Source organism: Lepidochelys kempii, chromosome 8, assembly GCF_965140265.1.
Source record: "Lepidochelys kempii isolate rLepKem1 chromosome 8, rLepKem1.hap2, whole genome shotgun sequence".
In the NCBI taxonomy this organism is placed as follows: Eukaryota; Metazoa; Chordata; order Testudines; family Cheloniidae; genus Lepidochelys; species Lepidochelys kempii.
In genome coordinates this window covers 31,586,904-31,612,366 of record NC_133263.1, presented here as the reverse complement: position 1 = coordinate 31,612,366, position 25,463 = coordinate 31,586,904, and the positions used below count along the sequence as shown (strand labels likewise).

Below are 25,463 nucleotides of genomic sequence, written 5' to 3'. Positions count from 1 at the left end.
TACAAGACTTCAGAAAATTCCATATCTGACTTTAGCAGCTTGGGTCAATCATCACTTCAAAGTCCACTTCAAGACTGAAGAATATATATTAAACATTATGAAGCACGATGGGATTTAAACTTGCAGATAGTTTGGAGCATTTGGAAATGCGGAGGGTCAATCTTCAAAGGCTGTTGCAAGCTTTGCAAATACAAGGTCTATATTCCTCTATAGTTCAAACATATGGCAATTCTAAGATCTGTAGAAAAGCTACATGTAGTATCTCATTGTACAGAATTGCTACTTGCAGGCAAAATTACAGGGGCTATGCACACAAGTAATAGCAAGAAGAAAAAAATGTGTTTAAATGTAGAGGCTTGGTCAACACTTCTTTGGAAATGTAGTGAGTTTAGCTTTTAAATTAAAATGGTTTTCACAGATTTGAGGTGGATTTAAGATCTCAAGATTAAAAATTAAGTAAACATACAAAACCTTTAGCTTTGGGGGGGAAATTTCTCTGCCCCTGTGAAACTCCAACTATAGGGAATCTCAGACATTTAGGGACAGTACACTGAATACTCTCCTTTCCATAAGGCAGTCTGTGAGAGCAAGTTCAAGGACAGTGGTTGACTCTTAGGGTCCAATATTCAGCATAGTGCGTGATACTCATCCCTCTGTAGGAGGCCAGAACAAGTCCTTATGCACCAGAGAAACCCCAGTTAAGCCCTATTATGAGACTTACATGGACCTTTAATGGTACATAGACTTTAAGGTGAATCTCTGCATCGGGGTTAGTTTCAGCCTGTCTACATGAACTTGGAATTCCTCTTCAGGCCTTGCTCTATCAGAGGGAAGTCCTGAAACATCTAGGAATACATTTGCAGTGAGATAAATATTATTGTTTTATGGGGCCAATTTTATTTTTGCACATAGAGGGTTTTCTTTCAGGTCGTAGTCACTGTTGCCTTGGGAAAAAATCTCATTTTGTTTACATTACATTTGTTTAGGTTATTGGTTTTGGGATAAAGCTTCTGCATTTCGACAGCTGAAAATTTAAAATTACTTCCAGGTCAGGCTAAACTGATCCACAAACACTGTCTACTCAAGAGGTGAAAAAAGATGCCAGAAATGGAAAATAGTCGTACTGCAAGTACCTCAAAATGGCTTGTGGGTTAATGCTCTGAAATAAATAGCATTTCCAGTAATTTAATGTCAGTCAGCATTCCAAACTCATAGCTGGGATTTGGGGAAAGGGCTTTTATTTTAGCCAACCCACTTTAATGGGTGCTAATGAATGGTGCAATAAACATTGTGAATCTGAACAGAAGTATAATTTCTTTGATAAATTAAATCTGTCGGCACAGTTTTTGCCAAACTGTCTTCTAAGAGCAATGAATGGATTTTATACCTCTTTAAATGGACTCCCAATTACATTTGAAAGCCCCCTGCTTGTCCATGAGGAAGGTATGACTGGATAGCTGATCTCTGCTTTCTCCCTTTGTCCATTAAGTTAGGCAGTTACAGAGACAAAGAATGGCTCTCGGCAGACAGCTGTATTAAGAATCCAGCAACACCTTTCCTCTGAGAGGCAGTGTGAGCCCAATGGATAGGAACATGGATAGACGCTCAGAAGAATGGGGCTCTGTTACCTGCTCTGCCACTGAACTCCTGTATTACAATGAGAAAGCAAATGCACCTGACTTCATTTCCCATCTCAGCTCTTTTCTGTCTCACCTAGTTAGATGGCAAGCTCTGCAGTACAGGGACTATCCTTTACTGGGTGTGTGTGATTTAGTACCTATCATAATGGGGTACTAATCACAGCTAGAGCCTATAGGTACTACATTAATACAAATAAAATAACATTGATCACTATCTATTTCTTGCACTAGAAAGCTACAAAATTGTTTCATAGTGTAACCAATTAAAATACTTTCTCCCCCAGTGAAAAAGTAGGTCATCGTCTTTCACTAATTATAGAGAGAGGCGCACACTGAAGTAACTCACATACTGGCCAGGTACTCTTGGATAATTGGAATTTAGCCTACTCCAGCACCCCAAGATAGGTGCTCCATGGCAGCAGTGGTAGACTAACTCATGACTGCGAAAGCCCTATCAGCAGTGACGTACCTTTGTTCCACTGTCTCTGCTCCCTTCCAGCCAAGCCCATTTAGGAATTTCTGTACTAATGTATTGGTCCTGTGGCAGTGCCAGAAGCCTCAGTCAGGGATCAAGGGCCACAGAGCTAGGTGCTGTCCACTCACAGAAAAAGTACAGCCCTTGTCTCTGTTTAAAATCTAAGACCCTGAGCTTTGTAAAAAATTATGCACGGGCTTCACTCCAAGAGCAGAAGCTGTCCCGTTGGCTCTCACAACACTTTTTCATAGATTCATAGCGCTTGAGGCCAGAATAGACCATTAGATCAGATCATTAGGCTGACCTCCACAGGCCACTAAAGTTCACCCAGATACCCCTCAGTTTGAACTCACTGTCTTTAGTTAGATGAAAGCATTCCAGTCATCAGGATACTGAACTATTTGTGTGCCATAGACAGAGAACAGGAGGGACTAAGGTGTTCCCAATGTCTGATGCCCCTGCAATGGTAGAGAATTGATTAGGTGAGATATGTCCAGATGATCCTACCAGGCAACCCACATCCCATGCTTCAGAATAAAGCAAAAAAAGGTTCCTGCCAATCTGACCTTGGGGGAAAATTCCATCCCAACTCCAAATTGCTATTCACATGCATCAAGTTACATGTGTGCGTAACCCTTTGCAAGATTGGGGGCTCAGTGTACGACAGGAGACAACAACAGATAGGTAGGGGATGGACAAGGTAACGGCAAGACAATATTTAGAGATACTCTCAGATGTGCACATAACCTTTTGTTTGAACTAGTAAAGTGATGTTTAAGAAAGGTCTCACATCACTGCACATCCTGCAGTAGAACAATTGCTCTAACAAGTATCTTGATTTCTCATTTTAGTGCTCCTATATTCCACAAAACTTGAAGAACGACAAAGAAGTTAAAACGCTAATAGAAAGCGCCGCAGAAAATTTCCGAAAGCATCAGACTTTCCCTTGTTATTATGACCCAGAACAAAGACAGACAAGTGTCATTTTAATAAGGCTATATCCTCCAAAGGGCCTTTTCTTCGCTTTCCTCTGGCCTTCCCTTATGTTGACTGGTGGAGTTCTGATTATCATCATGGTGAAAGTCAGTCAATATATTTCTGTACTTTCTGCTTGGCAATACAAAACAAACATATAATGTTCCACAACAAAACAAGATGAAGTTCCTTTTCCCCCACACTCTGCCTTCTCAGTCTGTACTTTGTAATTCTTAAAATGTACCAGGTTCAGTGGTCAGAGTTCTAGAGAAGAGATATGTTGTCTGAGTTTATATACCATATATTACCATGGGACTTCTCTGATGCCTACACTGATGGCCTGTTCCCTGAAAATGACCGTTGCTCTCCATTCAGTTTCCAATTCACTGCAGTATACAATGTGAATCCAAAGTACTCCATGTGTATTGTGTTTGACTAGCACTCTTGACATGGATAGCACAGGTAGGGTTGCCAACTTTTTAATTGCACAAAACTGAAGACCCTTGCCCCGTTTCTTCCACAAGGCTCCGCCTCTGCCCCTTCTCTGAGGCCCCACCCCCCACTCACTCCAGTCCCCTCCCTCTGTCACTCGTTCTCTCCCACCCTCACTTACATTGGCTGGGGCAGTGGTTGGAGTGCGGGAGGGAGTAATGGCTCCAGCTGTGGATGCAGGCTCTGAGCAGAAATAAGGGGTTCAGGGTGCAGGAGGGGGCTCAGGGCTGGAGCGGTGTAGGCTCCAGCTGGTGGTGTTTGCTCTGGGGTGGAGCAAGGGGTGAGGTTGGGAGTGTGCTCAGGGCTGGGGAAGAGGGTTGTAGTGCAGGAGAGGATGCAGGATGTGAGCTCTGGGATGGGGCTCAGAGCTAGGATAGGGGTGCGGAAGGGAGTTAGTGTGTGTGGGGGGGGTTCTGATCTGGGGCAGGGGGCTGGAGTATGAGGTCTGGGCGGGGGCTCAGGGCTGGGGTGCATGCTCTGGGAGGGAGTTAGGGTGCAGGAGAGAGTTCTGACATAGGGCAGGGGGTTCAGGGTGCGGGCTCCAGCTAGGCAGTGCTTACCTCAGGCGGCTCCCAGTCTGCAATGCAGCAGGGGTAAGGCAGGCTCCCTGCCTGCCCTGGCTCCGCACTGCTCCCAGAAGTGGCTGGCCCCTAGGTGGAGGCGCAGCCAGGTGGCTCTGTGTGGTGCATGCTGCCCGCACCTGCAGGCTCCGCCCCCACAGCTCCCATTGGCCATGGTTCCCTGCCAATGGGAGCTGTGGAGGTGGCGCTGCAGGGTGGGGATAGCACACGGAGCTTCCCTGACCACCTCTGCACCTAGGGGCCAGACTTTCCAGCCACTTCCGGGGAGCTCTGCGGAGCCAGCGCAGGCAGGGAGCCTGCCTTAGTCCCGTTCCGCTGTGCACTGGACTTTTAAATGGCCCAGTCAACGGTGCTAACCAGAGCAGCCAGGGTCCCTTTTTGACCAGTCATTCTGGTTGAAAACTGGATGCCTGGCAACCCTAAGCTCAGGTCCTTTCATCATGTGTTCTGTGAACAGATGTGTCAGCTTCAAAAGAAAAAAAAAATCAGAACTAAGCTGCAGGTTTTAAGACCACCAAGCACCAATGGAAAAAATAACCCCACTCTCACTGAAATGTAAAGTTCCTTACTGTTTACTGTACAAGATGCATGCTGAAATAATAAAAAACCCCTCCACACATTATAGCCTGTTCAATGTCTTTTCTGAATTTCTTGGTAGATCAGTGACAAGAGCACACTGTCAGGAAGCAATCAGAGACCACATACAAGCCTTTACTCTCTAGACCACTGCTTCAAAACCAGACCAGCTGAATACAAGTTAGTACCATCAGCTCTTTATTCATGTTTATACCATGAGTTCGGCATCTGAGTTCAAGTCCTTGTGGACAAGTGTTCACAAAAGACACCTTTGCAATTAGCACCCTTGCTGGCATCCTCAGTAGGGGAAGTCAAGATGAAATCCCCATGGAGAATGCATTTGTTTCTTATTTTTAATGGGATGGTCCCTCCAGGTCAGGGAGATGTGGAAGATCTTTGTATTGAATTCATTTTCCAGATGTTCTCCTCACCACAATTAAATTAACATGAACCAAAACATTTGTAAAGTATGACAGCATTTCTCAAACTGGGGTCCGCAGGCCATGCTGATCAACTCCTCCCCCTCCCTCCCACCCAGCCACCCACCCAGTGCCTCCTGCACGCTAGTAGGGAATACACAGTGGTGAGCTGGAGCCGGTTCGCACGAACCAGTTGTTAAATTTTGAAGCCGGTTTAGAACCGGTTGTTAAAGGGGTGGGCAAACTGTGTCCTTTTCATCCCACCTGAGCTCTCGGCTGGGGAAGCTCCCCTGAGAATTTTTACTCACCCAGCGGGCCTTCAGCGTCACTTCGGCAGCACGTCCTTCACTCGCTCCGGGCCTTCGGCGGCAGGTCCTTCAGTGCCACTGAAGACTCGGAGCGACTGAAGGACGTGCCACCGAAGACCCGGAGCGACTGGAACCGGTTCTTCAGCTTCTGGCAGCTCATCTCTGGGAAAACATATGAGACGCTTAATATGTTCACCTCAAAAACAACTTGAGTTGGCTCTACTGTTCACCCTGAATCACTGAACAACTGTTGAGAGTTAGAGATCAGTTTTGGCCAGGCATTTGGGGATATTCATTTCATGATCACAATTATGCTTCTTTAATCTGTTTTAGACAAACAACAAGAACTGTCACATGAGAAATTCTCTCTTCCTTCATTACACCCCTCTATGCACACACAGCAAGGTCCCAATAGAGGTGCTGTAACTGAAATTAGAAAGTACAAAAGATGCAAGAAAACATATATAGCATCCATATCCTCACAGAGTTAGCCCAACTTTGTGGAACCTTTTCCTCTTTGCTCATCTGGAGATTACGGTGGATGTTTGGGTTGGTTCTGATTCCATCTGAACCAGCTTACTCATCCATTCCTACTCACTATAAAATTACTAACATGTACGAGTGGTGAGCTTTCTCCAATTTCAGCCTCTCATTCATTTTCAGAGTGGGCTTTTGCTTTTTAGGGTGTGGTATTTCAGATCAGATTTAAAAAACAGAAACCTGACATTCTGCCATAGAAAAACAAATTGGTGTATGGCATCACAGAAGTCTGTTTTTATTTTTAAATAATTCTGGCAAAAGTGAAATGCATGGGTTATTTTTCAAAGCTTGTATTTAATTGGAAAAAGCTTGCAATGAAAACTGAAAGCGTTTAAGACATTGACAAGTTACATTATAGCTTCTGTAAGCATCTTTCAATCCTCTGCACAGCTATGATGCTGTAGCTTCTTACTCTCCGGTGAATCACAACAGCCATCTCTATGCCTCCTGCTGCAACAGCACTAGGGCTATTTGGCCTCTTACATTAGTGGCTTATTATTGCAAAGTCCACAATCACTTTAATAAAAACAGAGCTACATTTCACAGATTTTGTAGAATCCTTCCTTAAAAAAATCATTAATTACAAGGTCAGAAGGGCCAAGTGTGATTATCTAGTCTGATCTTCTGTGGTTGTGGAAGCTCTTTCACTGGAGGTTTACAAAAGGAGGTTGGATAGCCATCTGCCTTGGATTGGTTAGACACAACAAATCCTGCATCTTGGGAGAGGGTTAGACAAGATGACCCTTGCTGTCCCTTCTAACCCTATGATTCTATGCACAGGCCATAGAACTCCCCTGAATTAATTCCTCTTTGAACTGCAGCATATCTTTTAGGAAAACATCCAATCTTGATTTGAAAATTGCCAGTGATGGAGAATCCACCACAATCCTTTGTAAATTGTTCCAATCACCTTCACTATCACAGCACACAACAATGAGAGAGAGAGTTCAATAGCTGACACAGGACAGTGCATAACAGTGGAGGGAGGGAACACTTTGACCAACAGAACATGTAGTCTGTAGTTTTCCATATAGAGAAGATAGGACCTCTCTGTTTGAAGGTTTTCTGCAAAAGACAGCCCCACAGAATTCATCCCTAGAATGATTCGTTTAGCAATCAGTGTGCTAGTCCTGATAGAGCCAGCAGTGAATACGACACTGTGCATTGATATTTTCCATGTGCTGCTTGCTTACAAGGGCACCTCTCCTCACTGACTCTTAATGACTAGTGAATAATTCACAGTTCAGCTGGGAAAATGAATTCAAAGAGGGAAGTGCCAACTGGAAATCCAAGATGCTGCAAGTGCCGAGAAAAGCTGCTTAGCAAAACAGCAGGAGCATAATGGCAACAACCTGAACCAATCGCATAATACATATTGATTCAGATTCATTGTTAAAAGAAAATCCCAAATGAGCTTGATTAATGCTGTGGAGAATAAGACGGGCATCTATTATTCATATGAATATCATGTGTTGACACCTGTGATATTGCTGTCCCTGACTGCATGGAGTTAAATCAAAGGAAACCATTAGGGAGAACAAGCAGGAAACAAAACTAAGAGAAACAACATACCTCTAAGAGAAAATCCCAAGAACAATGGAGGACATTAACCAAGAAAATGCCTACTTACCTGGCTCCAGCCAGGTCAACACATTTATTTTCCTAAAGCCAGAGTTTTGGGTCAAAGGGATTCTAAACTGCTAAAAACCCTGCGTAGAGGGGAAGGAAGTAAAGAAGAGTAGGGGTGAGGCTGCCAGAGACACTGATTGATAAAAACTGCCCAGTCTATTTCTCCCAGTCCAAAAGTAGTGATCCTGGACTGAGCGGAACCTACCAAAGACTTGCCAAGAAAGGATAAGGTTTAGCTAAGATCCTGGTGCATAGGCCTTTGTTGTTTTAACCCTTTTCTCAGCTTGTAATGTTCCTTTGGGGAAATAAACAGTAAGTTTGTTTAAACTTTTTGAGTCATATTAAATCAACCACTGGTCATAGATTCCTAAAGAGAAGTTCTCCGGCATGTACCACAGACAGTTGGGCCTGTCATGGTTACACAGTTGGAAAATGGGAGGGCTGCAGCCCAGAGATCCAGTCCAAAAGGGTCTGGATCACAGGGTTCTACCCCTGAGAGGAGGAGGAAGCTACGCTGTCACCTGAGAGGTGCACTTGAGAAGGAGTCTAAAGCACAGCTCATCCTGTAAACATGACAAATGCTTTTTGGATACAGCAGATTTAGTACTCTGCTCCACTTTAACTCAGTATACCATGCTGCAATATAGGAAAAGCAACAGTGCTGCCTTCTTTGTGGGAATCTTGGAGATACTCAGCTAGTAGGAAGCCAGCTATGAAGGGACCAGCACACTGCCAGTGGCTGCCTCTGACCACAGACTTAAAAATCTTACCAGTAGGTGTTATCTAACTACCAGCTACTAAAAGCAGCCAGTCTGGAGGAGACTTCAGTTACCTGGAGATTACGCATAGCACAAGGCTAATTTGCATGATGACACAGTATCTTTACTCTCTTTTTGAAAACTGATGATTTCAGGATTGTGGTGGGGTGGGGTTAGTAGTAAGGGAAAAGTAGAAATTGCTGGGACCAATCTAGGGTTCTAGTCCATTTAATATCCAAATACTAAGGTCCCACAAGACAATCTATATTATACGGAGTGCTGGGCACTCGGGATAATAGATGTAAAATCCTCAGGTTTGTTTCAGTTGCTGTTCTGAGGGAGGAAAGAAAGAAAGAGTTTCCAGCAGCTGCCATCATGTTTTCTGATAAAGGGGATGGACAGAAAATACCACATATGGTATTAAAGGATGGGAATATGGTGGGTAGGTAATAGTACGCTGGAGTGAGACAGAGTAGCCACAGAATTGACACAGGGGAATGCAGATTGATCTATAAGGGAGATGTGAGGGAGGCAGCTGTTCTCAGGTAGCAACCCAAGATGAAGGCCACAGAGGAAGTTACCCAGAAGCTGAGGACCAGGGTACAAGATGGACATCCAAGGACCTTCAGGGCTCACTGCAGTGTAAATCTGTCTCCCACATGCGCTCTCCCACAAGCAGTTATAAACAGAGATGAACTGTAAGAATGTGAGGCCTTTGAGTTGCTTGGGTTGCTGGCAGTGGGTTGTCTTGCATTGTGTGGCTGTAGTTAAGTTACGCTTGACGGTCACTTTTGTTGTATTGAAGTCATGTTAGGGGCAGTTACAGCATACAAAGGTGTCCTTTTTAGGCTTTTTAAAAACAAACATAAACAAAAACAAAAGGGTTCACAAGGGAAAAAGGCAGTGAACACAAGATTTAAGTGGTGACTGCAGTTTATTTCCCTGAAGAGGAACAGTCAAGAAAAACACAGACTAAGGGGGAAAAAACACATCATTTCCTATTATGCTCTACATAAAGATTCCTCAATAAAGAAAATTTAAGTTTAATCTGAGACAATGGATTGAAAAGTCAAGTGATTGACAAATTGCTCTTTCCCACATTCCTAAGAAAAAGTCTTACATATTCTTGAATAAATACAAATAACCAGACTCCCTAAATGACAACAGAAGGTACTGTACCACTTTTCAAATGTTTGTTTCTTCCAGTGAAAATGTCTTGAGACAACTGTCAAAGAAACCACGCTACTGTATGGGTAAGGATATTCATTATGCTGTCAAACAAAGACCAGAAATACAGCTCTTTCTGTTTCTCATTGTTTATCTACATCTCTCTGGAGAAATATCATTTACCAGGTTTAAAAAAATAAATCCTTCAACAGGAGTGACAACATACTGGCACGTTCAAGAATCTTGGCCACAAAAGTAAAGAAACAAGAATACTTTTAATCCAAATTACTTTCCTCCATGGCTGTATGTGTGATATTGAATATTAAAGACCACACTTTCAAGCATTCACCATCCACAGTCTAGGCCAGATTTTCAGAAGGGCTCAGCATGTTGAGAGCTATACTATTTTGAAACCTGTTGCCAACTGTGGGGAGTAAGGACTTGAAGACGTGGCCTGGAAGCATCTCAATTTTAGCAAACAAATGAAATACAAGATAAGCACAATAACAAATTGTGCTTATCTTGTATTTGGGGGGGGAGGGATAGCTCAGTGGTTTGAGCATTGGCCTGCTAAACCCAGAGTTGAGTTCAATCCTTGAGGGGGCCATTTAGGGATCTGGGACAAAAATTGGGGACTGGTCCTGCTTTGAGCAGGGGGTTGGACTAGATGATCTCCTGAGGTCCCTTCCAACCTTGATATTCTATGATTCTATGATGAAATCCTTAAAAAAATTACCTTTGCTTGTAAATGTTCAGGTCTTTTATATATGAATCATATCACAAGTAATTTTAAAACACAGGCTGCGATTGAATAATCAGAACTACTAAATGCAATCAGATTTATGAGAGTTGTGTGGCAGCTCTGAATGTGTGGCTTAGTCTTTAAAAAATAATTTCATACAAGTACTTTAGAAGCCCAATGAGACTGCACAAGGCACCAAAGGAATGTCCCAGAAGCAGTTGCAAGATAAATGTTTGGAAAGAAACAGATGTTGGATGAGTACATTGTTTCATTGCTGTTTTGCTAAAGCATCCCATTGTTAAAATTTATTCTTCTGTTGGAACGATCTCTGTATATGTAGGTCAAATATCAACCTGGCTCTTTTGCAAAAATCTTGCTTTAAATTTGAAATCCATTTTTGATATCACTGGTACCTGTGTAAACATCACAGGGTCAAGAGGCCTGCCAGTCTTGGAAGATTGATGTAGGGATATGACTAATATCCTCTCTAGTCACTGGTTCAAATATGCCTAGTTCAGCAGTTACTATCTACTAGCTGCATGAAGTGAATCAGTGGCCTCAGTCCCATTCCTAGTGGACAGTTGCTCCTTGACAATTAGCATGTATGATGGCAATCTTAGCAAAAAAGCCCAATGACTGAACAGGCACAGAGGCTGAATTCCCCTCTTACCCCATAGGTGGCATCTCTGACATGGCTGAAGTACATTGGTGGGACAGGGTTAAGAATCTATGCTATTGCAGGCTGTCTGCAGAGAAAGAGAAGATCTCAGCGCTCAGCAGTGCTTAAGAAGGCTTGTAGCACTATATAAAGATGTCATGCTTTTTTTCCTAAATAAACATACTGGCTTGATGGATACACAGAGTGAGCATGCATTGAACAAATTACGGGTCTTTCCTGGAGCTGCAACCCAGCAATTAACCTCTCTCACTTTTGCCTTTTATATAATTTTGAAATATTTTGCTGCCTGGTATCCAGAGCTGCCCTCCTAACCCACCACATACACTACAGGCAAATCCTCTCTCCTTCCCCTGGGCCTGGGGTTTCCAATCCTCCTGGATTGTCCTGGAGTCTCCAGGAATTAAAATATTAATCTTTAATTAAAGATTATGTCATGTGATGAAACCTCCCAGACTACATCCAACAAAACTTGGCAACCTACCTGGTCCTGATGTGAACCACAAAGGTAGCAAAACCAGTACACTTCTGCAGAAGTTGCAGGTGCCATATATGCAAAGCAAAGATCTTCAGAGGTTCCAGTGTGTCTTGGGCAGCCATGCTCAAAATGTAGGGCAGAGATGAACCAGGATAACAAAGAGGATCCACTGGCCACTGTGATAGCAGTTGCACAAAGTCTAGGAATGAAGATCCTTCCCCCAGCCTCTGCATCACTCCACCCCACTGTGCCAGACCTGATTCCTTGGGCTTGGCATAGGGGAGAGGATTTAGCTTTATAGCTATTTTTTTTAATATTATGCAGATGTATCTTTACCTGACAGATTGTAACAATTCCATTGAAACAACAATGAGAAAATCTGGACGAAGGGCACCATTAAAAATACAGAGCGCTGATCCAAAAACATGTTCAAAGGCCTTTTTAAAACAGGTGTAATACAAAAACTGTCAAGATTATCACTAATTAAGAGATACCAGATGGGCCAAGTACACTGTATACTGTACAAACTATTGGCCACCAAAGGGTAATTTTGCAGAATGAAGTTGTTTGCGAGTTATACCCATAGAAGCACCTAAATAGTCTATCAACAGAACTTATTTTAATGCTACAAAGGGAGAATCAGCCAGGGTTTATTTTGTTCTTTTTCCTTGTTGCTGTTGTGTATGTCTCTAGGCTGTGAACTTGTTTATAAAGTTACAGCACAGAACAGTTATGAGGCCGTTAGAAATTACTCAGCATTGAGGCATACAATGGAAAGGCTGTCAGAATCTGAACTATAGTAGTGGATATAAAGCTATAATATACCCTAGCCCTATTACACACTCTCCTCTAACTTTCTAGGTTTCTGCCCTGTGAATTTCTCCCCTTCTCCTCTCTTGCAATTCCTTCCCTGGCAAACATGGTGCCTTAACCATTTTTCTCGTGAATCATCATCTGCTGATAACTGCTGCAGTTCGAACCTCCAGTCTGTCTTCAACCCCACTTAAAGCTTATTATGATACATTTTTGTAGACTGTTTCACCTGCATGAAATATAAATGCCAGTTGAATATCAAAGAGCAGCTGAAGAAAGTGATGAAGATATGCCTGAGCATCTGTCATTTCTTGCAGGCCAAAGAGGGACAGTGGATGCCAGTTTAATGAAATTAAATGTGTGTTCTTTCAAAATAAAAGTAGCAAAATAAACCAAAGATAATTAGTTAATAAAGCTGAGTCACAGAATCCCAGCATAGGAAACACAAAGCGAACGTTGACAGAAATAGATTAAGGGAGCCAGGCTGTCTACAAAGGCAGAGGAAAGGTCAGAAGGATTTTCAGTTCAAATCTCAGATGATCCATCCTCCCACTGTAACCTCAGTTCAGGCACTTGACCTCCTGGCAAGTCAGACTTCCCAGCTGAAAAACTGAGTAAAGGGGGAGAACCTGAGCAGAGCTTTCAGGAACAAGTAATTGATGAAGTGGGCTCTGCCTTTGTCTTCACCTCCCAGGAACAGTGGAATGCACAATGCAAAGCAAAATACACTCCAGCCCGAGCAAAGGGCTGGCTGGCATTATCCTTTGTGAGACAACATGGCCCAGTGGACAAGGCACTGTATAGGACTCAATCCCTAACCTGCTGGGTGGCCTTGGGCAAATAACTTCCCCTCTCTGTCTCTGTTCCCTCTCCCACCTTTCACGTGTCTTGTCTATTTAGATTTCATGCTCGCCAGGGCAGGGACTGTCCTGCACTAGGAGTTTGTACAGTACCTAGCACAGTTGGTCTTGATTTTGGTTAAGAGGCCTCTAGATGCTACTGTAATTTCACATTTATATGACACCTTTCCACCACAAAGTGCTTCACAAACTATACACCCAGTACTGCAAGGTGCTGAGCACCTCCAGGATGGGGCTGAACTTCTGTTGTCATCAATGTGTACCAAAGGTCCGAAGAAGTAAATAGGATAGGACCCTCTGTATAGTACTTTCAGAAATGTTGGGATGGAGACTGGTGGCCAGGGTATCATGGTGGGGAAAAAAGGGGGCAGTTGAGGGCAGATGCCAGAGCAATTTTCTATGTCCCTGGAAAAGGACATGGGAACCCTTACGAACAAAGAGAATTCCCATTTTTTAATTCTTGTGCAAACATACAAACATAGCAAATGACAGCTGATCTCAGAACAGCTGAATCAGTCCTGTCAGGATCGGAGTATATGATCTAGACATTTGAAAACTGACGGTCAAAACAGAGAACCTTCCCCTTGGCTGCATTCGCTGAGATTGCTGGCCCATGGAACTTTACAATATTCCTGCTTGAGGAAGACTTATTTTAGTGCATGTACAAGCTTATCTGTAATAATTGCCCAGTACACCATTCTGCTCCTGTCAGGATCTGTCCTGCAAAGCTGGATTAACTCTGCACCAAGAAGTCTCTCCCGGCACCATGCTGCCTGCAAGTCTCAGGAAAATCTCACTTAGCATTAAAACAGCAATTTGAAGATGCTGGTTCTGTAGTCATAAAACTGCCAACCCAAGGGGCACTTGTGCATTTGTTGCATAAATACAGCTCAGGATGTGTATTCAAGCCTGCACTTTAATTACAGGCCATTTTAACATCAATGTAGAGAGAGCTGGAGTCCTACTGTGGCAAAGCATATTAGAGAGTGGCTTTGCCACTGGAGACAGAGGGGAAATTAATTTTTTGCCCTTATGGTTCTGAAGTGAACCAAATATAAAATGGTGCAGTGCGGTCTGCCACATTCCGCAAACATCCTGAAACAAGTGCTGAGAGGCATCAATACTCCCACTTTTCTCAGTATGGTGTGAAGGCTGAAACCCAGCGAAAGCAATTTAAAAAAAGATTAACAGCATCAGTGGTTTCATTGCTGAATTTCAGAAGCAGCATCACATCATCTATTGTGTTTACCCACTGTTGACAGATGTAGTGGCAGATACAGGGCAGGGGTGCTGGAGGGCAGTTCATTTCTGTCAAGGGTCGCCGAGGTAGGAGTCAAGGGATTCAAACCTCCCCCATCACTAATTCAGAGTTGCCACTGCATCCGCCTACTCAAGCCAAAAGCTTCGTATGTTTCTTGGACTTCAAAACACAAAACCATCCTCCCAGGTATCAAAACTTCCATTGTTCCCTAGCCAGCTGTCGAACCCAGCTTGCTGCTCCTCTGTATCCAAACCCACCCACAATCTAGTTAGAAATACAAACATCAATAGCCCACTGAAAGCTAAACACAAGAGAGACTGCATTGATTCTACTGAGCTGGTATGGGGGAAAACAGCTCATGGGATGGGGTTTTACAGGGGGCGGAGGAGTTGAGGAATACCAACGATAATTCCCTGGTTCTTCTCTCATAATTCAGATATAAGGAGACACACAGGATATGGGACTTTGCCTATGGATCCTTATATAATAAGAATGGATATAAGAATTGGCATAAATATAAGGACATTACATATGATGGTCTATGTGGCCTTTGGGCTTGGAAGCAACAGCAATTGTAATTTGCAAGCTGCAGAGCAGCAGATAAATTATATGGGATCTCTGGGCCTAAGAAGCTTTCTTTAAAACAATTAAACTGTTTAATTTTTAGAAGATGACAAAATTTAACAAGAACTTCTGGGTTAAGAAATATTCCCCCAGCTGGTCAAACTTTAAAGTTAATGGGCACACATTTCAAGCCCCAGATTATGAAGAGCAATGCATATACTGTATGTGTTTTTTCCAAAAAAATGAGAGGAGTTCAGAACCTTTAGAGATGGACCCAACATAGCATTAGTCTAACTTGTGGTGTGAGATATTGGGCATGTCAAAAAAAAAAAAAAAAAAGGAAGGTTTGGTGGAAGGCTCTCCCAGTTACTCAGTAGGAAAGGTGCAGTAAGCTGGTGTTCGCGCTGTACACATCCCAAAAGGTAGGGTCACCCTGTTGGAAGTCTTAGCAGAGAGGACAAGGACTGATCTCACCTCGTACCCAGAAGGTTGACCATACCCTCTCCCCTGTGTCCAGATCAAAGTTGTGGAAGAGTGATGGGAGATGAGTATCAGAGGGGTAGCCGTGTTAGTCTGTATCTACAAGAAAGAGGAGTCCAGTGGCACCTTAAAGACTAACAGATTTATTTGGGCATAAGCTTTTGTGCCACCTGACTCCTTGTTTTTGCTGGGAGATGGTGAGGAGACAGCTTACAGCACCCTGCTGCTCTGCTCTACGTTCAATTTCTAGTAATAGCTTCTGAGCTCTTCAGGCCAGGAACATGGGTCTTCCTTGATGTGTGGACAGTGCTTAGCACACTATGGTGCTACCATAAAACAAATAATAAATAGCAGTAACTTCTGTATTAACATTCAACTAAAATTTAAGACAACATTGTAAGTGTTCTGGGGCCAGCCTCTGCCTCAGAGCCAACCGAACATCCCATCTTCGTTTTTCTACGGGCAACCGAACATTATTGCCAAAACTACCAAAATTAAAGCCCTCCTGTATGATGTTCAGTCTCATCCTAGGCACACCACAAAGTTATTGCATGTTCCAAAACAGATGTAATGGACGAGAAGGCAAAACAGAACAGGTTAGTTAGGCAAATCAGGGAAGGTGATATCTGACCTTCTCTGACACCATATCCACTTATATCTCAACGTCAGCTTCTGCATGAGAAGGACAGAAGATTAAATCAGGGCAATGGGACATAAAAAAATCACTTGCTCTTATCCATTTCAATTGCATCATTCAAAACACTCCTGCATGTGCTACCTGTTGTGAAGGAAAGGCAAAGCGGAGAGCACAATTGTTTTGCTTTCTTTTATTCAATTAGCCCTTTGTTTTCTTGCTCAGTTGCTACATGAACTGTGCCTAAGTTCCTTGGGGAAGAGACTTGTTACTTACCAGTACCCATCTCCTCTTGGACACAACTCTATGTTGAAGGAAGTGCTGAGCAAATGTTTTCAGCAAATAGTAAATTTTTGGAGTACCAAAACTATTTGCAAATTCTGTCGAATTCAGTGAACAATTACATCCAAACAAACCTGAAAAAAAAACCCTGGGAAATAATAAAACATTTCACCAGAGCAATATTTTGTTGTTGTTGTTTTGTCAAGAAAGGTCAAAAACAATCAGCTTCAGTTCAAGACAAACTGCATGTGTCTTTATTTTTTGGTTGAGCCACCGAACCAAAAAAAAAAAAAAGGTCAATTATTTGCTTAGCTTGAGTGGAAGATGTGTTGTACACAGTCAAAACCCACCACTAAAGAAAGCCCGCTCAGATCCTTGGCCTCCTGGCTGAGAATGGTGACTCTGCCAGGAAATACGTTCACTGATGGACTTCAGTATAGCATCAACCTCTTGGCCCCAGTATAAAAGTTTACTGGGCACATAAATCAGGATGATAAGAAGCATAAGACACACAGGCAATCAGGGCTTAAATTTTCAATAGTGACTAGTCATAGAATCATAGAATATCAGGGTTGGAAGGGACCTCAACAGGTCATCTAGTACAACCCCCTGCTCAAAGCAGGACCGATCCCCAATTAAATCATCCCAGCCAGGGCTTTGTCAAGCCTGACCTTAAAAACCTCTAAGGAAGGAGATTCCACCACCTCCCTAGGTAACGCATTCCAGTGTTTCACCACCCTCCAAGTAAAAATGTTTTTCCTAATATCCAACCTAAACCTCCCCCACTGCAACTTGAGACCATTACTCCTTGTTCTGTCATCTGCTACCACTGAGAACAGTCTAGAGCCATCCTCTTTGGAACGCCCTTTCAGGTAGTTGAAACCAGCTATCAAATCCCCCCTCATTCTTCTCTTCTGCAGACTAAACATCCCCAGTTCCCTCAGCCTCTCTTCATAACTCATGTGTTCCAGTCTCCTAATCATTTTTGTTGCCCTCCGCTGGACTCTTTCCAATTTCTCTACATCCTTCTTATAGTGTGGGGCCCAAAACTGGACACAGTACTCCAGATGAGGCCTCACCAGTGTCAAATAGAGGGGAACGATCATGTCCCTCGATCTGCTGGCAATGCGCCTACTTATACATCCCAAAATGCCATTGGCCTTCTTGGCAACAAGGGCACATTGTTGACTCATATCCAGCTTCTCGTCCACTGCAACCCCTAGGTCCTTTTCTGCAGAACTGCTGCCGAGCCATTCGGTCCCTAGTCTGTAGCGGTGCATTGGATTCTTCCGTCCTAAGTGCAGGACTCTGCACTTGTCCTTGGTTTGAGAATCCTCAGTTGAAGACACCTAATGGGTCTGATATTTACAAAGCATGCTCTAAAAATCAGGTGACCCAAAAGCTAAGAATCCAGTAAATGAGGGATTCAAAGCCACTGGTCACTTCTGAAAATGTCGGCCTGATAAGTTAGGTGTTCCTTTAAACTCTCAGACAGCTGTTCTGGAAAGCTTGCTGCATATGCCAAGCAGCAAAGTCCAACACACTGGATGGATCATTCACTTTGCTGAGAAGAGGATCCCGCCCCCCAATTTTAAGTAAAATGCAAGAAGTGCAGTTCCAGGGTATGATTAACAGTGTGATTCTTCTGTTATTTTACACTCTGCAAATCAGCACTGATTATCTTTGCACTCGTGAAAAATGTATCTACATAGAAATGCAGCAAATCATCCCTCAAGACATTTGAGTTCCTCATTCAATGCCGGTAGCATATATTTTATGTGCCTTTAAAATGTCAAGAATATAAAAGGAGGCAGCATGACAAGAGGAAATTAAATTCAAAGCATCTAGTTGATAGCACTTCCTGATCTCAAATCAAAACAAAGTATTTATTTACAGTAATGAACTTATGAATACCGTGATAAAACTGAATGTCCAGGGACAGCAGCAACATGAATTTAAGGCAAGAGAAATAGATGTAAGGTGCAATCCTCTGTTTGCTTCATTTCATTACATGTCTATGTCATTCTCTCTTTCCAGCACCACCTCACTCTGCCAAGGGCAGGTCTACACTATGGGGGTTAAGTAGACCTAAAGTTATGCAACTCCAGCTATGTGAATAACGTAGCTGGAGTCAACGTAGCTTAGGTCAACTTATTGCAGTGTCTACACCACGCTGGTTCAACGGGAGAAACTCTCCCATCGACTTACCTTATGCTTCTCGTTCCAGTGGAGTGCCAGAGTTGAGGGAGAGCAATCTGTGGTCAATTTAGCGGGTCTTCACTAGACCCACTAAATCGACCTCCCGTGGATTGATCACCACAGTGCCAATCCACAGTAAGTGTAAACATACCCTTAGAGAGAGACATGGCATCTGTCAGCATCAGCCACAATACTGAACTAGTGGGTTCAGATTCCAGTCAGCTACCAAGGGTGAAGCTGACAACAATGAAACCCAGTTGCTCATTCCTTGGTTTCCCAACTGCCTCTTTCAGGACTAAATCGTCCTTTCCCTTACAAACAGGGCTAATTAAGGGCTGACGTGTCAGATTCAACTTGTGACCATGTCAGCCTCTCTCACCATTGCAGATAGAAGCAAGGGTATTGATACAGAATGCTAGTGGCATCTGGCTGGATCTGACCTTTCCTAGCAATTGAAAGCACACGATGTGGTGTCTGACAAAGATGGACTGTAGGCACGACTCATACAGCCACAAATTAGTAGTGTTTTCCTTTTAGAATCCATCCGTGGAGGGGGGCCATGGTCTTGCTTCATATGGGAGGAAGATTGTCAGAGAACCAGCAAACATTAAAAACAAAAGCCTGACAATTTACTTGGCTGACAGTGGTGCCATTTAAAACAAAATCCACCACATGCTCCATCTAGTTGGCAACAAACTGTGAATGGAGAAGAGAGAGTCTACAAGGAAGATCAAAAGCCATACAGGTTACATTCACGACAAGCATAGAAGCATCTGTAAAGCACCAAAACAGAAACAAAGGCATGTCAGTAATGTGCAGATGTACTGTTGGAGCTCTTCCTTTAATCCCTCTAAGCACTCTTGTATAACTATATTAGAACAAATGAAAAATTATGCTCGTGTGAAGTGCTCTTATGGTAACTCCTGCCAATTTACTTTCCATGCCATGAACACCAAGCCTTTGGCTACAACTCCAAAATACCTCATGTCCACCAACTCCAGACTAGCCTGGCTGACCTATAGGGAGCACCGCACTCAGTCCCTGCTGAAGTATTGGTAACACACAGTCTGTGACAACCACCAAAAATTTCACTAGCATAATATAGCAAATGTATCCACAACTAATAATCAGGGGTTGAGAAGGCATGTTCCATGGACTGCAGAGAAAACAGGAATAATCTGATAAGGAAAAGCAATTTACATTCATTTCCGTGTGTGTGTGCGCGTGTGTGTCTCTCTCTCTCACTCACTCACACACACACACACAGAGCCTAATATAATGATGATGCACTGATGCCTGACTGGCACCTCTGGGTGGTTTCAGAATACAAACAATAAGGAAAGAGGGAGAGTAGTCCTGACAAAAACCTCAATGGAAAAAACTCACCAATACAGCTTCCACCTCCTACTGGAGGCAGGAGAGAAGGCCATTTTGCCACCTTTTAGATATGACCACCATCATCAGAGCTGGACCAAGTTTTGATTGTGATCACTTGCTATTCCACAATATCTCACATTTTGAGATACAATTTCAGGGTAAAGACCTAAAGCCTAGGTGGGCTTTCTCCTGGATTATTTTATTCATGTTTTGTTGTGAAAAGAATTCATCCCTCATAATATTTATTTTACTGATCAGTGAATCGAATGCTGCCCACAGTTTTGCTTTATGTTTACCATTATATATTCTCTACCCTAGCACAGGATAGATCAGGCATTTGTATGTGTCATCAGAAATTGATGCTTGTTAAATGAAACTTTATAAAACTTTGTTCAAAGAGTCTTGGTCCTGTGCTGTAATTATACAAATTGGCAATACCTAGTGATATTCATTTCACTCCTGTTCATAACCTCTATAACTGGTTTCAGAGTAACAGCCGTGTTAGTCTGTATTCGCAAAAAAGAAAAGGAGTACTTGTGGCACCTTAGAGACTAACCAATTTATTTGAGCATAAGCTTTCGTGAGCTACAGCTCACTTCATCGGATGCATACTGTGGAAAGTGTAGAAGATCTTTTTATACACACAAAGCATGAAAAAATACCTCTCCTCACCCCACTCTCCTGCTGGTAATAGCTTATAAAGTGATCACTCTCCTTACAATGTGTATGATAATCAAGGTGGGCCATTTCCAGCAAAAATCCAGGGTTTAACAAGAATGTCGGGGGGGGGAGGTAGGAAAAAACAAGGGGAAATAGGTTACCTTGCATAATGACTTAGCCACTCCCAGTCTCTATTCAAGCCTAAGTTAATTGTATCCAATTTGCAAATGAATTCCAATTCAACAGTTTCTCGCTGGAGTCTGGATTTGAAGTTTTTTTGTTGTAATATCGCAACTTTCATGTCTGTAATCGTGTGACCAGAGAGATTGAAGTGTTCTCCAACTGGTTTATGAATATTATAAATTATATATATATATATATATATATATTTATATTTATTTATTTATTTATAATTAGATCCTTAATACAACCTATCCTGAAGGATGACCCAACACTCTCACAAATCTTGGGAGACAGGCCAGTCCTTGCCTACAGACAGCCCCCCAAACTGAAGCAAATACTCATCAGCAACCACATACCACACAACAGAACCACTAACCCAGGACCCTATCCTTGCAACAAAGCACGTTGCCAACTGTGCCCACATATCTATTCAGGGGACACCATCACAGGGCCTAATAACATCAGCCACACTATCAGAGGCTCGTTCACCTGCACATCCACCAATGTGATATATGCCATCATGTGCCAGCAATGCCCCTCTGCCATGTACATTGGGCAAACTGGACAGTCTCTATGTAAAAGAATAAATGGACACAAATCAGATGTCAAGAATTATAACCTTAATAAACCAGTCAGAGAACACTTCAATCTCTCTGGTCACGCGATTACAGACATGAAAGTTGCGATATTACAACAGAAAAACTTCAAATCCAGACTCCAGCGAGAAACTGTTGAATTGGAATTCATTTGTAAATTGGATACAATTAACTTAGGCTTGAATAGAGACTGGGAGTGGCTAAGTCATTATGCAAGGTAACCTATTTCCCCTTGTTTTTTCCTACCCCACCCCCAGACGTTCTTGTGAAACCCTGGATTTGTGCTGGAAATGGCCCAACTTGATTATCATACACATTGTAAAGAGAGTGATCACTTTAAATAAGCTATTACCAGCAGGATAGTGGGGTGAGGGGAGATATTTTTTCATGCTTTGTGTGTATAAAAAGATCTTCTACACTTTCCACAGTATGCATCCGATGAAGTGAGCTGTAGCTCACGAAAGCTTATGCTCAAATAAATTGGTTAGTCTCTAAGGTGCCACAAGTACTCCTCTATAACTGGAAATATCACCCAGCACATCCAAGAACCTTCCACCCTGCACACTCCACTAAGAGTAAGTAGTAGCTGTACATTTTAAAAAACAAATCCTGTCATGTGCAAGCCAAAACTCTGCTTCGTTTGCTGAAGCCAAATGGAGCAGATGTTCTCAAAGACATGGCCAAAAAGAATAAATTAGAGGGAACGTAATGAAGACCATTGAAAAGTTCCATAGATTCTGCAATCCAGCAAAATAGAATGTAAGAGGCATGGTTACCATGAGAAATTAAGCAATTTTACAAATTTATACATGATAAAGAAATGTTTAATAATTGCTTGTTGAGTCTGAACTTCTTACTGATTAGATTTCAGAGTAGCAGCCATGTTAGTCTGTATCCGCAAAAAGAAAAGGAGGATTTGTGGCACTTTAGAGACTAACAAATTTATTTGAGCATAAGCTTTCATGAGCTACAGCTCACTTCATCAGATGCATGCAGTGGAAAATACAGAGGGGAGATTTTATATACACAGAGAACATGAAACAGTGGGTGTTACCATACACACTGTAATGAGAGTGATGGTAACACCCATTGTTTCATGTTCTCTGTGTATAGAAAATCTCCCCACCGTATTTTCCACTGAATGCATCCGATGAAGTGAGCTGTAGCTCATGAAAGCTTATGCTCAAATACATTTGTTAGTCTCTAAGGTGCCACAAGTCCTCCTTTTCTTTTTACTCATTAGAGAACCTCTTCAGCATTTTCTACTTTAACTTTTACTTGACAATTCACCTTTAGTTATCAGTTCTTAATGGTTATCCCCACACTTATCAACACCAGCAGGCAACTATTGTGACATTCTACATATGCAAGATGGTGCTCTCATCAGCACTTGCAACAGAATATACAGTACACATGAAAGTACTGCTTTAGAGCCAAGTGGGTTAAGCAATTGTTAGCGTATATTCAGCAGATAACACAAGTCAATGGTTTTGTTTGAATGCCTATCTTTTCCCATAGCGAAGTATCTGGCATATAGTGAAGTGAGACCAGGTATGGAATACAAACAGAGTCAAGTAGCTCAGCAACTAGACATGGAGGGAAAAATACCCTACGTTCCCAGCGGAAGACACAGATGTGTAGTAATGTGTATTTGATTGGCTTTAATTTGAGTTTATTTTCTTCCAGTGCTTTTATCACTGTTTGGCTTGGGCACAGTATAGGAGATCGAGAACTAATGTTGATATCTCCTTCTAAATGGAAAACGTGTCCTGCATAGCGACATAGTCATAAACCTGTTTGGATTTTCGCTGTTTAAATGCAGCACTGGCAGAATCATGCATGGAGTCTCTCCTTTTCCTACATAAGGGGTACAATCACTTTCTGTACACGTTTTCCTCTTTCCATTTGTTCTGTTTTCTCTCACTTTTTATTTTGTGGAGTTATTGTGAGTTTGTTGTTTACACACACACACACACACACACACACACTTTTGAATTTCTTTGCTCTGTTTTCCACTCGCCAGAAATCTATAGACTGCTCAACTCTGCCCCCTTCATCCCACTTCCATCCAGAATATCTTACCCGCAGCACTAGTCGTTTTGAGGACGTTTGGTACACTAGTTGGTCATGTAAGAAGATGTAGTTTGGTGAAGAGGTAGGTGCAGAAGAACAGCTACAGAGGCTATGTGGAAGGCTGGTATCCCTATAGGGCTTAAATTAAGGTTGTGGTGCAAAATCCATGCTGTATGGTAGTTGGGGTAATGGTAGCTGTGTGCTTGTGGGTGGTGGAGTAGAAGAGATAAGTTGTTAGATAGCTTAACTTTTATTTTTTTGCAGGGATATGTGTTAGGCGTGGTGTGCGCATAGCAACCCCAAATGCTGCACAACAAAATAATAATGTTTAAGCAGATGTGGGGTGTTAGACAAAGGCAGAAGTTAGAAGTGAAGCTGATGTCAGAGAAGATTACATCTTTCAGCAGTTGTACATGCACCTTTTCCCATTTTAGGATAAAATCTGATACAAAAGTGAAGCTCCTGATGGAAAAGATTTCACGTACATTCAGCCCCAATCAATCAGATTTTGGGGCAAAGCACATAAGCTTTCACTTATGATGAACAGCAGCAAAACGTGACCTTACATCCAATTTAATAACTCATACCTGTTGCACCAAATCAGAATTCACAAAAATTACCAATTTTTGTGTAGCTAGATGATTGGACGGGTACCAGTCAATGATGGAAAGTAAAGCTGCCATGGAAAAATTTCAGCCACAGCCCAAATTCAAATACTTCCTACTGCAAATTTATAAAGAGAAAAACAAAAAAACCTACATAGTACATTCAAAGGGTATAAAAACTAAATGTCATGTGAAACTTTTCACCCATTAGCCACCTTTTAAAAAACAAATTAAAAGAGGGAAAGACAAGAAAGCCCACCCCATTCCAAGGCCATTTTAGGATGCAAGCCAATGGAGTCACTGCCAGACAGTTCCATAATTCCTCATTTCTTTATGCAGCCATACATGTTGCAGCAGCTACCAGAATGCCTGGATACCAACTCCTAACCATCTGACAAAATCATTAAATTTTGGTAAACTCAGGGGAAAAAAACAATTATTGTCCCTGCTTAGTACATAACTTTCAAAGACTCATAAAACTGACAAATTAAAAACCAATTTTCACTGGAACAAGCATAGGCACTTATCTGTCTGGGCTATTTTCATGCTGAAATTCCACTTCCAACCCTGACCTTTTCTTCTGTACGGCTATTCAAAAAGAGATGAAGTTTTGTGTATGTGTATTTAAAAATGTAGTGAAGTACCTCCCCAGATACGCATACACACAGTCTTCATAGGCAAAGATTGCTGAACCATTGTGCTGAAACAAAAACAAAACATTTACACTCAGATGCATCATAAAAATTTTCATCCCAAAAACCTGAAAGTTTCAAAAAGTTACCACATGACTGAACAGGGAGTTCAGAGATATTAAGGCCAGATAGGACCATTATGATCACCTAGTCTGACCTCCTGCATAACACAGGCCATAGAACTTCACCAAGTGATTCCTGCATCAGGCCTATAACATTTTGCTGAACTGCAGTCCAGAATGGAAAATCTTCTACACCCTTAACAATAGCAATCAGTGCTGCTTGTGCACTATTAAAGGGTTTTTAAACTTCACACATCATATTTATCATACATGTAGGGTGACCAGATAGCAAATGTGAAAAGTCAGGACGGGGGTAGGGGGTAATAGGCACCTATGTAAGAAAAAGCCCCAAATATCAGGACTGCCCCTATAAAATCTGGACATCTGGTCACCCTACACACATGCTACTTGACAGTAAGGCCTAATGCTTCAGGTGCCCAGTTGCAGAGCTTCCACTGACTTCCAAGGCAGATCTGTCCCTGGAGTGTCAAAAGGATTGGAACCCCAGTCAAGCAAAGCATTTAAGAACATGCTTAACTTGAAGCCCCTAAATAATTCCCTAGTCAAAGGGACTACTCAAGTGGTGAAAGACTGGACACTTCCATGGTCTCCATTTCATCTGGAGCATGTCTTGGTTCTACATTCAGTTTGGGCTATGTCTGATCT

General features: G+C 42.4%; 1 protein-coding gene across 13 annotated transcripts in view; it reads left to right on the top strand.

Annotated features, from left to right (window-relative positions):
* KCNMB1 (potassium calcium-activated channel subfamily M regulatory beta subunit 1) overlaps window positions 1-25,463 on the top strand; it is a 123,425-nt gene that overhangs the window by 14,079 nt on the left and 83,883 nt on the right. For 7 of the 13 annotated variants that reach the window (XM_073355968.1, XM_073355971.1, XM_073355967.1 and 4 more), the window contains 4 exons: window positions 2,967-3,197; window positions 4,822-4,919; window positions 9,600-9,646; window positions 10,980-11,108. In XM_073355968.1, coding sequence (XP_073212069.1) covers window positions 2,967-3,197; window positions 4,822-4,919; window positions 9,600-9,646; window positions 10,980-11,089 — 486 coding nt within the window. In that variant the 3' untranslated portion in view covers window positions 11,090-11,108. Of the gene's footprint in view, window positions 1-2,966; window positions 3,957-4,821; window positions 4,920-7,248; window positions 7,902-9,599; window positions 9,647-10,979; window positions 11,109-25,463 lie in introns of those variants that run through there. The other 6 variants (XM_073355974.1, XM_073355976.1, XM_073355979.1 and 3 more) reach the window with 5 other exon arrangements.